Here is a 15,822-nt window from a genome sequence, read left to right as displayed (position 1 = left end):
GGCTGCACCAGTTTGCATTCCCACCAGCAGTGTATGAGGGTTCCTTTTTCTCCACAACCTCTCCAACATTTGTTACTATTAGTTTTAGATATTTTTGTCATTCTAATGGGTTAAGGTGGTATCTTAGTGTATTTTGATTTGCATTTCCCTGATGATCAGCGATGATGAGCATCTTTTCATGTGCCTATTGGCCATCCGTATATCTTCTTTGGAGAAATGTCTGTTCATGTCTCCAGCCCATTTTTTTGATTGGGTTGTTTGATTTTTTGTTGTTGAGTTGTGAGAGTTCTTTATATATTATGGATATTAAGCCTTTGTCAGATATATGACTTGCAAATATTTTTTCCCAGTTAGTGGGTTGTTTTTCTGTTTCAATCCTGTTTTCATTTGCCTTGAAGAAGCTCTTTAGTCTGATGAAGTCCCATTTGTTTATTCTTTCTATTGTTTCCCTTCTCTGAGAAGGCATGGTGTCTGAAAATATCCTTTTAATACTGACGTCAAAGAGTGTACTGCCTACGTTTTCTTCTAGAAGCCTTATGGTTTCAGGTCTCACCTTCAGGTCTGTGATCCATTTTGAGTTTATTTTGGTGAATGGTGAAAACGAATGGTCAATGTTCATTCTTTTACTTGTGGCTTTCCAGTTTTCCCAGCACCATTTGTTGAAAAGACTTTCTTTTCTCCATTGTATGCCCTCAGCTCCTTTGTCGAAGATAAGCTGTCCATAGATGTGTGGTTTTATTTCTGGGCTTTCAATTCTGTTCCATTGATCTGTGCACCTGTTTTTGTACCAGTACCATGCTGTTTTGATTACTGTAGCTTTGTAGTATGTTTTGAAGTCAGGGATTGTGATGCCTCCCGTTTTGTTCTTTTTTCTCAGGATTGGTTTAGCAATTCGGGGTCTTTTGTTGCCTCATATGAATTTTAGGATTCATTGTTCTAATTCTGTAAAGAATGTCATTGGGATTCTGATTGGGATGGCGTTGAATCTGTAGACTGCTTTAGGTAGAACGGACATTTTAACTATGTTTATTCTTCCAATCCATGTACATGGAATGTCTTTCCATCTCCTTATGTTGTCATCCAATTCTCTCAGAAAGGCCTTGTAATTTTCATTATATAGGTCCTTCACTTCCTTAGTTAAATTTACCCCAAGGTATTTTATTCTTTTTGTTGCGATTGTGAATGGTATTGTGTTCTTGAGTTCTTTTTCTGTTAGTTCATTATTGGAGTATAGAAATGCTACTGATTTATGCAAATTGATTTTGTACCCTGCAACTTTGCTGTAGTTGTTGATTACTTCTAAGAGTTTTCCAATGGATTCTTTGGGATTTTCTATATATAAGATCATGTCGTCTGCAAACAGCGAGAGTTTCACTTCTTCCCTCCCTATTTGGATTCCTTTTATTCCTTTTTCTTGCCTGATTGCTCTGGCCAGGACCTCCAGTACTATGTTGAATAAGAGTGGTGATAGAGGGCATCCTTGTCTCATTCCTGTTTTCAGGGGGATGGCGTTCAGTTTTTGCCCATTGAGTATGATGTTGGCTGTGGGTTTGTCATATATGGCCTTTATTATGTTGAGGTAGTTCCCTTCTATGCCCATTTTGTTCAGAGTTTTTATCATAAATGGCTGTTGGATCTTGTCAAATGCCTTCTCTGCATCTATTGAGATGATCATGTGGTTTTTATTCCTCAGTTTGTTGATGTGGTGTATCACGTTGATTGATTTGCGGATGTTGAACCATCCCTGTGTCCCTAGTATGAATCTCACCTGATCATGATGTATGATCCTTTTGATGAATTGCTGAATTCGGGTTGCCAAAATTTTGCTTAGAACTGTTGCATCTATGTTCATCAGTGATATTGGCCTGTAGTTCTCTTTTTTCGTGGTGTCCTTGTCGGGTTTTGGTATCAGCGTGATGTTGGCCTCATAGAATGTGTTAGGAAGTGTTCCATCTTCCCTAATTTTTTGGAATAGCTTGAAAAGGATAGGTCTTAAATCCTCTCTGAAAGTTTGATAGAATTCCCCAGGAAAGCCATCTGGTCCTGGGGTTTTATTCTTTGGGATGTTTTTGATTGCTGTTTCAATCTCTTTCCTTGTAATTGGTCTGTTCAAATTGTCTGCTTCTTCTCGAGTGAGCTTTGGGAGATTGTAGGAGTCCAAGAATTTATCCATTTCCTCTAGGTTATCCATTCTGTTGGCATAGAGTTTTTCATAGTATTCTCTTATAATCCGTTGTATTTCTGCAGAGTCTGTTGTTATTTCTCCTTTTTCATTTCTGATTTTGTTTATTTGAGCTTTCTCCCTTTTTTTCTTTGTAAGTCTGGCTAGGGGCTTGTCAATTTTATTTATCTTCTCAAAAAACCAGCTCTTTGTTTCATTGATCCTTTCTACTGCCTTTTTCATTTCAATAGTATTTATTTCTGCTCTGATTTTTATTATTTCTCTCCTTCTGCTGACTTTGGGCTTTATTTGTTCTTTTTTCTCTAGTTCAGTTAGGTGTAGTTTAAGATTGCTTATTTGGGATTTTTCTTGTTTGTTAAGATGTGCCTGTATTGCGATGAATTTTCCTCTTAATACAGCTTTTGCTGTATCCCATATGAGTTGGTATGGCATGCTATCATTTTCATTTGTTTCCAGGTATTTTTTGATTTCTTCTTTAATTTCTTCAATGATCCATTGCTTGTTCAGTAGTGTGTTGTTTAGTCTCCACATCTTTGTGCCTTTCTCAGCTTTTTTGTCGTAATTAATTTCTAGCCTTATAGCATTATGATCGGAGAAGATGCTTGTTATTATTTCAATTTTTTAAAATTTGTAGAGGGTTGCCTTGTTTCCCAACATATGGTCTATCCTTGAGAATGTTCCATGTGCACTTGAGAAGAATGTGTATTCAGCTCTTTTAGGGTGAAGTGATCTATATATGTCTATTAAGTCCAATTGTTTTAGTTTTTCATTTAGCTCCACTATTTCCTTGTTGATTTTCTGTCTGGATGATCTGTCCATTGATGTGAGTGGGGTGTTGAGGTCCCCTACTATTATTGTGTTGTTTTTAACATCTTCCTTTAGGTCTGTTAATAGTTGCTTTATGAATCTTGGTGCTCCTGTGTTGGGTGCATAGATATTTATAAGCGCTATTTCTTCTTGATGAAGTGTCCCTTTGATCATTATATATTGTCCCTCTGTGTCTCTCTTTACCTGTCTTATTTTGAAATCTGTTTTGTCTGATATAAGAATTGCAAAACCTGCCTTTTTTTTCTTGCAATTAGCTTGAAGTATTGTCCTCCACCCCTTCACCCTGAGCCTGTGTTTGTCCTTGGGGCTGAGGTGTGTTTCCTGGAGGCAACAAATTGTTGGATCTTGTTCTCTAATCCATTTTGCCACTCTGTGTCTTTTTATTGGAGAGTTCAATCCGTTCACATTGAGAGTGATTATTGATGCATGTGGACTTAATGCTGTCAATCTGTTGCTCATTATCTTGTTTTCCTGTGTTTCTTTTCCTGTGTGCTTTAGCCTACCCATTTAGTACTGCAATTTCTTATGCTGGGTTTCTTAGATTTTTTCGTTATTTATGGTTTGTGACTCTGTTCTGTATTTTATTTTAGTGTCTACCCTGAAGTTTGTATTTAGAATCTCATGTATAATATAGTCTATTGTCTGGTGGTCTCTTACTTACTTGGCCAATACTTATTTAGACCCTTTGCTCTTCCCCTCCTAAATAATTATTTTTATTTCTTATTCCAACTCGTGTTATGAATTTGTAGTTAGAGTGATAAGATCGTCCTTGCTTTGGTAGTTTCCTTATCTTTACCCTAATGCTATAATTGAACATTTGCTATCCTGTTCTGGTTCTATCCATCGGTCTCCCTAGTCTGTGGATTGTGACCCCTTTCTCCCTTTTTTCTCTTTTCAGGTGTGAGAGCCTTCTTGAGGATTTCTTGTAGTGGAGGGCTTTTAGTTAAAAATTCCCTTAACTTTTGTTTGTCTGGAAAAGATTTAATTTCTCCCTCATATCTGAAGGAAATTCTTGCTGGATAGCGTATTCTTGGCTGAAGATTTTTATCTTTTAAAGCTTTGAATATGTCACTCCATTCTCTCCTAGCCCGTAAGGTTTCTGTAGAGAAATCCGCTGAAAGTCTGATAGGGGCTCCTTTATAGGTTATTCTCTTCTTTTTTCTTACTTCCCTGAGTATTCTTTCTTTATCTTTCCTTCTTGCCAATTGTACTACTATGTGCCTTGCAGTAGGTCTTTTTACATTGACAAATCTAGGAGATCTGAAAGCTTCCTCTACACACATTTCTCTGTCAATCCCTAGATTTGGGAAATTCTCTTCAATAATTTCGTTAAGCACACTTTCTGCTCCATTTTCCTTTTCCACATTCTTAGGAATTCCTATGATCCTTAAGTTCTTACTCCTCATTGAATCCACTATCTCTCTGAGATTTTCCTCATTTTTTAAAATTCTTAGTTCTCTTTCTTCCTCTGTCTGGAGCCATTCAGCCTGTCTGTCTTCAATTATGTTAATTTGCTCTTCTATGGTGTCTACACGGGCATTCAGGGAATCCGTATTCTGTTTTATCTGGTCCATTGTGTTTTTCATCTCAAGTAATTCTGTTTGGTTCTTCTTTATGATTTCATTCTCTTTTGTGAAGTAACTCCAGAACTCGGCTTCTTTCTCTATCTTTCTCTCTACCTCATTGAGTTTTTTGATTATAGCTGCTCTGAACTCATTATCACTTAGGTTACCTAATTCCAAGTCCTCAGGACTTAATTCTATGTTTTTATTGTTTTCCTTCTGGTCTGGGGCTTTTATAAATTGCTGGATGGTAGAGGAGCAGTTTTTTCGCATGGTGGTAGAATTCAGTTGCAGTTACAGCCTGTCGCCACTAGATGGGGATCGAGAGCCACGTGTTCTGAGCTCTCTGCTTCCGGCAAGATGGCGGCGCCCAGTAGCTTTGCCCGGAGGGAGGGGCTGCTATTCTCCAGCACCGATCTGGATTCAGATCAGTTGTGTTCTCTGGTCTGCCGAGGCCCTGGGTTTATGAGGTCCCTGTGCAAGGAAGCTTCCCCCCTCCCCCCGTCAACAGGTTTCCACTGTACCCGTGGCGGGAGTCCTGGACGATCCCCCGGTTGCATGGCCCCTCCCCCGCTCCTTCCCGGACACACGCAGCAGGATCGCAGACTCTAGGGGAGGGAGCGACCTCTTTCCTACCCATTCCAGTGCCTCCGAGGCCGTCAGCAAGGTTTATGATCTCCGCCTTCTTGGTATTGTAGGTCTCTAACGTGTTGGCATTAGATTTATTCTCTGAAATTCAGTTTTTCCAATCCTTTGTTGTATTTGGGAGGGGAGAGAATCCCGGGTCAGCTCACCCCGCCATTTTGCTCCACCCCTCCTGTTCTTTTTTTTTTTTCTTTTGAGATATAATTGACATATGACATGATACTAACTTTAGGTATACCACGTAATTGTTCAACATATATGTATATTGTGAAATGATTACACTAAGTCTAGTCTATCTATCACCACACATAGTTACAAATTTCCTTTTCTTGTGATGGGAACTTTTAAGATCTACTCTCTTAGCAACCTTCAAATATACAATACAGTATTATTAATTATAATCACCATGCTGTACATTACATCCTCAAAATTTATTTATAAGTGGAAGTTTGTACCTTTTGATCACTTTCACCCATTTCACCCACCCCCGGACCCCACGTCTGGCAACCCATGAGTCTTTTCTCTGTGAGAACAGATGAGCTTGTTTTTTTTTGTTTTAGATTCCACATATAAGTGAGATCATATGGTAATTGTCTTTCTCTGTCTGACCTATTTCACTTAGCATAATGCCCTCAAAGTCCATCCATGTTGTTGCAAATGGCAGGATTTCCTTCCTCTTTATGCTTGAACAATATTCCATTGTATATATATCTCATATATTGTATAGATTATTTTATATATATAAAATATAAATATATATTAAATACATATAAAATATAAATCTATATAAAATTATATATACACACAATAGATTATATATATACATATATATACATCTATCTATCTATCACATTTTCTTTTTCCATTCATCCATTGATGGGCACTTAGGTTGTTTCCATGTTTTGGCTATAGTAAATAATGCTGCAATGAACATGGCGTGCACATATTCAAGTTAGTGTTTTTCCTTCCTTTGGACAAATACCCAGAAGTGGAGTTGCTGGATCATATGGTAGTCCTATTCTTAATTTTTTGAGGAACCTCTGTACTATTTTCCCTAGTGGCTATGTCAATTTACATTCCCACCAACAGTGCACAAGTGTTTCCTTTTCTCCATATCCTTGCCAACACTTGTTATTTCTTGTCTTTTTGATAATAGCCATTCTAACAGGTGTGAGGTGATGTCTCATTGTGGTTTTGATTTGCATTTCCCTGATGATTACTGAAGTCGAGCACCTTTTCACTTACCTGTTGGCCATCTGTATCTCTTCTTTGGAAAAATGTCTTCACATCCTCTGCCCATTTTTTAATTGCATTGTTTGTTTTTTTGCTCTTGAGCTTTAGGAGTTGTTTATATATTTTGGATATTAACCCCTTATCAGATATATGATTTGCAAATATTTATTCCCATTCCGTAGGTTGCTTTTACATTTTGTTGATGGTTTCGTTGGCTATGCAGAAGCTTTTTAGTTTGATGTAGTTCCACTTATTCATTTTTTCTTTTGATGTCAAATCCAAAAAAATCTTTGCCAAGACCAAAGTCAAGGAGCTTACCACCTATGTTTTCTTCTTGGAGTTTTATGGTTTCAGCTATTATGGTCAAGCCTTTCATCCATTTTGAATTGATTTTTGTGAGTGGTGTAAGGTAGTGGTCCAGTTTCATTTTATGCATATGGCTCTCCAGTTTTCCCAACATCATTTATTAAAGATACAGTCTTTTCCCTGTTGTATATTCTTGGCTCCTTTGTAATAAATTTATTGATCATATACGTGTAGATTTATTTCTGGGTTCTCTAACTGTTCTATTGATTTATGTGTTTGTTTTTATGCCAATACCATACTGTTTTGTTTACTATAGCTTTGTAATATAGTTTGAAGTTAAGATGCTTGATGCCTCCAGCTTTGTTCTTCTTTCCCAAGATTGCTTTGGCTAATTGGGGTCCTTTGTGGTTCCATACAAACTTTAGGATTGTTTGTTCTATTTCTGTGAAAAATAGCATTGGAATTTTGATAGGGATTGAAGCTATAGATTGCTCAATCCTGTTCTATCCTCTTTCCCAGAGTGGTCCTTTGCTGGGCGCTGTGGGGAGCTTTGACTGGGCTGGTGGAGCCTTTCTGCATACATCAAGGGATAAATTCACCTTCATCAACCTAACCATGGTAGATCCGGACATGAAGGATGCTTACTTGGGTAAGTGGAGAGGGAGGGCTACTCTAAGATGGGGTCAGGATGTGGCATAACTCAACTAGTGTAGATGTTATTGGCTCTTTCATAGGCCCTTGGGATAACTTTAAAGACAGAAATTTCAAAATTTCATTTTACTTATGTTAACAAAGAGGAATATAGTGCAGGGCCCAGTTACCCCAATCTACCAGCATGGGGCTGCCCCATTGCCCCTACTCGAAGGATAGGCCTGCTAGAGGGGGCAGGGTCTGTGAGGGAAAGCACTTCTCCTCTTAGATCACCATCTTCAGGTTATGCTGTCGAAGTCGTCTCGCGACGCCAAGTGCAAAACTTCGTTATGGGGGCGCCTCGATATCAGCACACTGGCCTGGTGGCAATGTTCAGACAGAATGCTGGTGCCTGGGAGAACAACGCTTATATCAAGGGCAGCCAGGTGAGTGCAGAACATATGGAGCATGAATGTACAACCAGAGGCACCTGGGGGCCAAGAGATTCTAGAATGAGCATCACCAGGTGCCATGCTTAGCAGGGTTTTGTAAAGGAGCCTTCAGAGGGCTTTGAGATGGAGAGGCGTAGGATCAGCTTTGCATCTGAGAGCATTGTGTCCTCACTTTTCTAACAACAATAAATAACAACATTTGATCTGTACAGAGCTCTCTCTGAGTCTACCTGTACCCAGAGCTGATATTTGACCAGTGCATAACCAGTATAGCCATATTAGTTATTAAAATATTGGAATAATTCCATACCTATTGATGAATAGCTGCTTCCCTGAGATGTCTTCTCCCCACACCATCATGAACTCTGGCCCCTTCCCTACTGTTCTTTGAACTTCTCCATGACCCAGCAACTATGAGGTCAGGTGGGGCACCTCAGGAGACCTCTAGGACCTGCTCCAGCTAAGCCCCTGGTTGGTGCTTGAGCAGTCCCAGTAGTTCAATATTTTGAATATTACCCCTGCAAAAGCAATATGATTGCATCTTATGTGGTGCATCTTATGTGGTATGGAAGGCAAAACTCTAGTTAAAATCATCCTTGCAAATTCCTGAAACGGGACTGCACGCATGATATTGTGCCTGTAGTTTTGTGTGTATTCCTTTAATTTTTATCAATGGTTCTCTTTGCCCTGCAATTAATGCACCATATGTGGATGAAACCACTTTGCTCTGATACCTGATCAGCTTGTCATAATTCTTTGCCAATAGTCAAATTCTTCATATGGTCTTTCTAAAGGTTTTACCAACACATATTGACCATTAATGGCAACAGTGCCTGGCACATATAAGGGGTGGGATGGGGGACATTGTGTAGGAGAATTCCAAGAAGCCAAGTGTGAATGTGATGCTACATCTCTGTATGTGTGGTCCAGGATCAAATAGGAAAGGCTGGCGGGTCAACTCCTCATCACACACAGGTATCATACATGCAAATTACGATCACAAGTGATAAATACTTAAACTGGGACAGTATAAGTGTTATGAGAGCAAATGAGAGGGGCACCCACAGAAGGGCACTAAGGAAGGCTTCCTGGAAGAAGAGACAGTTAAGGTAGAAGAATTAAAGAAGTGCGGAATGGGGGAAATAAAAGGGCCAGATGAAGGAGAAAGCATGAGATGGAGTTCAGAGTGTGTGTGTATGGAGGTGGGCGGCGGGGCGCTGTGGGTGGAGGGGTGGAAGAAGACTCTGGGTAGAAGGGTGGGAACAGATTCATCTCAGATCTATCCACTCCTTCCATTTTACTGCCCTCAGCCTAGTCCAGGACATCATCATCTTTCCTGTGAGTCTAGCTGTAGCCTCCTTATTGATCTCCCAAAGTCCCCTGTTACCTCCCTCTAATCCACAGAGGACGGTAAACTTTCTAAATGAGAAGCTGTTTGTATCGGTCTTCAGTTTAAGACTCTTTGTTGACTACAAACCAATATCCAATTAAAAATCCTCAACAAAATATTAGCAAATTGAATTCGGCAGTCTATAAAAATGATAATACATTACCACCAAGTGTGGTTTACTCCAGGAATAAGCTTGTTCAACAATGTTGCAGAAATAAGACAAGCTGATTCTAAAATTCATATGCAAATGCAGGGGATCCAGAAAAACCTGGAAAAACAAGAATGAAGTTGGAGGACTCACACTTCCCAATTTCAAAGCTTACTACAAAGTGATGGTAATTAAGACAGTGTGGCACCAGCTTGAGGATATGCCTATAGATCAATGAAATAGAACTGACAGTCCAGAAATAAACCCATACATCTATGGTTAATTGATTTTCAACAAGGGTACCATGTTTATTCAATGGGGAAAAATACTCTTTTCAACAGATGATGCTGGGACAACTCGATATCCACATGCAAAAGAATAAATTTGGACCCCTACCTCATGATATACAAAAATTAACTCAAAGTGAATCAAAGACCTAAATGTAAGAACTAAAACTAGAAACACCTTAGAAGGAATCACAGGTGAATTTTTGTCACCTTAGATTTGGCAACGATTTTTTAGACATGGCCCCACAAGCACAAGCCACTAAAGAAAAAAATAGATAAATTGGGCTTCATCAGATTAAAAACTTTTGAGTGTCAAAAGATACTATCAAGAAAATTAAAAGAATGGGAGAAATTATTTACAAATCATATATCTGATAAAGGTCTAGTAGTTAGAATATATAAAGAACTCTTACATCTCAACAATAAAAAGACAAATAACCTAATTTAAAAATGGGCAAAGGATTTGAATAGACATTTCTCCAGAAAAGATATACAAATGGCTAATAGGCAGATGAAAAGATGTTTAACATTAATAGTCATTAGGAAAGTGCAAATCAAAACCACAATAGAGATACCGCTACAATGGCTGTGTAAAAAAAAAGAAAAAAATGTTGGTAAGAATATGGAGAAATTGGAACCCTCATACATTGCTGGTGGAAATGTAAAATAATACAACTTTTTGGGAACACAATTTGGCTGTTCCTCAAAAAGTTAAATATGGGTTTACCATGTGATCCAGAAATTCCACTCCTAAGTGTATACCCTCTTGCAAAATGAAAATAAGTATTCAAACAAAAACTTACGCATGAATGTTCATAGCAGCATTATTCGTAATAGTCAAAAGGTGGAAAGAACCTAAATGTCCCTCAACTTATGAATAGATAAACAAAATGTGGCTTATCCATACAATCGAATACTATTTAACTGTAAAAAGAATGAAGTGTTGATACGTGCTACAACATGGATAAACCTTGAAAACTTTATGCTCAGTGAAAAGAGCCAGTCACAAAAGGCCACATATTGTATGATTCCATTTATCTGAAATGTCTAGACTAGACAAATCCATAGATCAGAAAGTAGATTAGTGGTTGTCAAGGGATAGAGGGAGGGGGAGAACTGAGTGTGACTGCTGACAGATACAGGATTTCTTTCTGGGGTGATGGAAATGTTCTAGAATTAGCGGTAATGGTTACACAGCATTGTGGATATACCAAAAACCACTAAAGTTTTTGGCGCTGGCCCTGTGGCTGGGTGGTTAAGTTCACGGGCTCCATTTCAGCAGGCCAGGGTTTCCCCGGTTTGGATCCTGGGCGCAGACATGGCACCACTTCTCGGGTCTTGTGAGGCGGCGTCCCACATGGCACAACCAGGGGCACTCACAACCAGAATATACAACTATGTACCAGGGGGAGGGGTGCTTTGGGGAGAAGAAGGAAAAAAAAAAAAAGAAGAAGATTGGCAACAGATGTTAGCTCAGGTGCCAATCCACTAAATTTTATACTTAAAAGTGGTGAATTTTATGTTATGTAAATTTTATCTCAATTTAAAAAAGACATTCTGAAAAAATGATCAACATAATGCATCATAAGAGCAGACTAGAGAAGAAAAAACATAATAATCTTAATAGAGAAAAAGATACAGAAAAAGAATTTGACAAAATACATCCTTTCATGATGTTTAGTTCTCAGCAAACTGGAGACTAAAGAGAACTTCCTCAACCTGAGAAAGAGTATTTACAAAAATATCTACAGCTGGCATAATACTTAAAAGTAAAAGAGAACGCTTTTCTCCTAAAATTGTAAACAAGGCAAGAATATCCACTTTCACCATTTCTATTCAACATCATACTGGAAGACGTAGTCAGTGCAATAAGGCAAGGGAAAAAAAAGCTTACAGAGTAGAAAGGAAAAAATAAAACTGTCTTTATTTGCAGATGACATGATTGTTTGCATGGAAAAGCCCAAAGAATCTACAAAAAAGCTACTATAACTAATGAGTTGTTTCAGTAAGTTCTCAAAATACAAGATCAACATGTAAAAATGAATTGTATTTCTTTTTTTTGGTGAGGAACATTGGCCCTGAGCTAACATCTGTGCCAATCTTATTCTTTTTGCTTGAGGAAGATTGGCCCTGAGCTAACATCTGTGCCAATCTTCCTCTATTTTATATGTGGGACGCTGCCACAGCATGCTTAATGAGTGGTGTGTAAGTCTGCACCCAGGATCTGAACCTCCAAACCCCGGCCCCATCAGTTGTATTTCTATACTAATAATGAACATTTGGAAATTTAAATAAAAAAGCAGTACGATTTACAATAGCACCTAAGACCATGGAATACTGAGGTATAAATCTAACAAAATGTTTACAGTATCTGAATGTTGAAAACTACAAAACACTAATGAGAGAAATCAAAGACCTAAATAAACAGAGAGGGGCTGACCTAGTGGTGTAGTGGTTAAGTTCTCATGCTCCGCTTTGGGGGCGCCAGTTACAGTAATCAGGACAGTAAGGCATTGGCAGAAGGATAGACATGAAGATCAGTGGGACAGAATAGGCCTGAAATAGACTAACACATATATAGTCAATTGATTTTCAATAAAGGCACAAAGACAATTCTATAGAGTGTTCAATGGTGCTGGAACAATTGGACATCCTTGGTAAAAAAAATCAAAACCAAACCAAAAGCCCCTACCCATATTTCATACCAAGATCCATAAAGGAAAAATTTATAAGACTTCATCAAAATGGAAAGTTTTGCTCTGTGAAAGAGACTATTAAGAGAATGAAAAGATACATTGCAGACTGGGAGAAAATATTTGCAAATTTTCCTTCTTTTTTTTTTTATTACATATCTGACTAAGGACTTATATCCAGAATATATAAAGGACTCTCAAAACTCAGCAATAAGAAATCAAACAATCCAGTTGAAAAATAAGCAAAATATTTGAACAGATAGTTCATCAACATGTTCCGTGTCATTGATCATTAGGGAAATGCAAATTAAAACCACAATGAGATAGTACTGCACACCTATTAGAATGGTTAACATAAAAAGGGAAATAAACTGACAATATCAAGAACTGGCCGGGGGGAGTAGCAACTAAAACTCTCATGCATTGCTGTAGGAATGGAAAATGGCATGCCTACTTTGGAAAAGTTTGTCAACATCTTAAAAGTTTAACATGCAGTTACCATACCAGCAATCCCACTCCTAGATACTTACCTAGGAAAAATGAAAACAGATGTTCACGTGAAAACTTGTATGTGAATGTTTCTAATGGCTCTGTTCATAATCGCCAAAAACTAGAAACAACCCAATGTCCCCCAACTTGGGGAGGGATAAACAAACTATGGTGCATCCATACAATGGAATACTAATTAGAAATAAAGTGGAATGGATTACTGATACACACAACAAGATGGGTGAATCTTAAATGTGTTATTCTAGGTAACAGAAGCCAGACCTGAAAGGCTACGCACTATATAAGTCCATTTATGTAATAGTCTGGAGAAGGCAAAACTATAGGGACAGAAAACAAATGGGTGGTTGTAGGGGGCTGGTAAGAGAGGAAAGAGGTTGACTACGGCGGGGCAGGAGGGAATATTTTGGGGGAAATGAAACTGTTCTGTATTTTCACTGATGAAATGGTGGTTACGTGAAGTGATGGTTACATGAGCTTATGTGTTTATCAAAACTCATGAAACTGAACACTAAAAAGGCTGAATTTTATTGTATGTAAATTATATTCCAATAAACCTAACCTAAAAACAAAAAAAATCCTATTGACTTTAGGATGAAACTTAAATGTCTTTATTGGGCTATCAGTGAGGCCTCCCTCACTGGTGTGTGGGCAGAAATCAGGTTGCAGTGAGTTATGTCTTGCTGTCCCCTGCACTCTTCCTTCCTAGAACTTGCCCCAGTTTGAGACTGCTATGAGCATCTCCCTGTTCATCTGTTGCTATTCCCCTGCACTCCACCCTGCTGTGCTGAGAGCCCCAGAAGGCACTGTGTCTCCAATACCCAGCCTCCTGCTCAGCAAATAGCAAGCCCTTATTTGCTGAATGAATGAATAAATGAATGAATGAATGAATGATTAAATGGATGAATCCTATGGATGAATTCTTTATTTTCACTTTGAACGTACTTAAAAAATCTTGTTAAAACGTAGATATTTTTTCTCAATCTCACACAAAAAAATTTCTGTAGCAGTAGTTAGTTTTAATCCAAGCCAGTTGATTCCTTATTAGCCAGGCTACCAACTTTTGTACCCCTCTAAAGACTTCCGATATATTGAAAAGCTACCCTGCCTGCTTTTCCAGGCTTTTCTATCTCTGTTTTCCAAGCCAACTTCTTTGCTATCTCAGTCATCTCCCTGTAGCACCATTTGGGGTAAATCCTCACCCACTGCCTATCAACTCTATAATATGCTCCTTTAGCTGGCAGCACATTCAAATGAGAATTTATCGTGAATCATATAAAGGGTCACACCTACTTCAAAGGGCTTTCCCCAGCAGGCATAATTTTTCTTCATAAAAAGAAAGCCCCCGCACTCTGCTTTAGGTGGGAAGAGGTATGTAATCTTGGTCTCTTCTCTTTCAGATTGGCTCCTACTTTGGGGCCTCCCTGTGCTCTGTGGATGTGGACAGAGATGGCAGCTCTGACCTGGTCCTCATCGGGGCTCCCCATTACTATGAGCAGACCCGGGGGGGCCAGGTGTCTGTGTGCCCCTTGCCCCGGGGGGTGAGTGGCTGATGAGACCTGGGCTGGGTGTGGCCTGGGTGTGGGGTGGAGGGGTTGCCTGGGTTGGGGCCTCACACTGTTTTTGTGCTGCAGAGGGCTAAGTGGCAGTGTAAGTCTGTTCTCCGCGGGGAGCAGGGCCACCCCTGGGGCGGCTTTGGGGCAGCCCTGACAATACTCGGGGATGTGAATGGGGACAAGCTGATGGACGTGGCCATCGGGGCCCCCGGAGAGCAGGAGAACCAGGGTGCTGTCTACCTATTTCATGGAACCTCAGGACTGGGCATCAGCCCCTCCCACAGCCAGGTGAGGCTCGGTCACTGTCCCCATCACAACAGTGGCCTCTGCTGCTCTTTGCCTTCTAACTCAACATTCCCACAGCTGCCAGATCAGTTCTCCCAGTACTCCTTTTTAGAACCTTCAAAAATAATCACACACTTCACAGAAACCTCAAAGAATCCTCAATTCTAGATTAATTTTTACCATAACTATAGGAGGTGCACGGGGCATCATCACCCCCGCTTTACCGCTAGGAGATGAGGACTCAGAGGTGGTAAATGGCAAGCTGGAAGTGTTGGGATATAGGCTTTCCTTTCTTCTGAATCTCAGTCTTGGTAGGGTGACCAAGACTCCTGGTTTGCCCAGATGTGTCCTGGTTTTAGCATTGAAAGTCGAATCCCAGGAAACTCCTATGGTTGGTCACTCTACCAGGGGTGTCTATGCTTACGCACGCACGCACGCACGCACGCGCGCGCGCGCGCATACCACAGACTTTGGAATTAAAAACAAATGCAAAAAGGATCATGGTATCCTATTGTTCTACTGTTTGCATTTTTTGCTTGTTTTTTCCCTGCGATTAGGGCTGGAGGTGGTCAGCGTTTGGAGAAGCAAACAAGCTATGGATCTCCCAACTACCACATTATACATAATTTCAAAACAAAGCTTCCTCCCAACAGGATACAATAAATTTTTCTCTAAAAAATTTGAGGTATGATGTACATACAGTAAACACACAAATCTTAAGTGATTAATTTTCACATATCTGTGAACCTGAGTAATCACCACTCACATTAAGATACAGCACATTTCCAGGACCCCAGGCTTCCTCAGCGTTCCTTTCAGTTGATAATGTCACTTAAAAAATTGTGGCAAAATATACATGACATAAAATTTACCATCTTAGCCAATTTTTAAGTGTACACATCAGCGGCATAAGTGCATGGCAAAATCACTTTTAAAATTTCTTTTTAATTTATTATTGGGTTGTTATTCTTTCAGTGTTACTCTTGCACATAGATTAAAGAGTCAAACTAGTTCTTAAAGGCTCCTTAGGAAAAACAACAATTTCCCTCCCACACCGGGTTTCCTTTTCATGCCCCCTTCTCTTGGGGAATCCACTTTCACTGGTTCTCCGTACTGCC

At 39.4% G+C, this 15,822-nt stretch overlaps 1 protein-coding gene across 5 annotated transcripts in view; it reads left to right on the top strand.

The window, feature by feature from the left end:
* The window catches only part of ITGAM (integrin subunit alpha M), a 38,059-nt gene that overhangs the window by 13,183 nt on the left and 9,054 nt on the right, over positions 1-15,822 (top strand). For all 5 annotated transcript variants that reach the window (XR_011494182.1, XR_011494181.1, XM_014842335.3 and 2 more), the window contains 4 exons: positions 7,276-7,405; positions 7,690-7,832; positions 14,264-14,404; positions 14,498-14,707. Coding sequence is in view for 3 of the 5 variants with exons in the window: in XM_014842335.3 (XP_014697821.3) it covers positions 7,276-7,405; positions 7,690-7,832; positions 14,264-14,404; positions 14,498-14,707 (624 nt within the window). In the remaining 2 variants the exon portion in view is untranslated. The remainder of the gene's footprint in view (positions 1-7,275; positions 7,406-7,689; positions 7,833-14,263; positions 14,405-14,497; positions 14,708-15,822) is intronic.

Source organism: Equus asinus, chromosome 14 (genome assembly GCF_041296235.1).
Source record: "Equus asinus isolate D_3611 breed Donkey chromosome 14, EquAss-T2T_v2, whole genome shotgun sequence".
Classification (NCBI taxonomy): domain Eukaryota; kingdom Metazoa; phylum Chordata; class Mammalia; order Perissodactyla; family Equidae; genus Equus; species Equus asinus.
The sequence above is the reverse complement of the archived record's forward strand: the minus strand, read 5'-3'. Positions and strand labels throughout refer to the sequence as shown.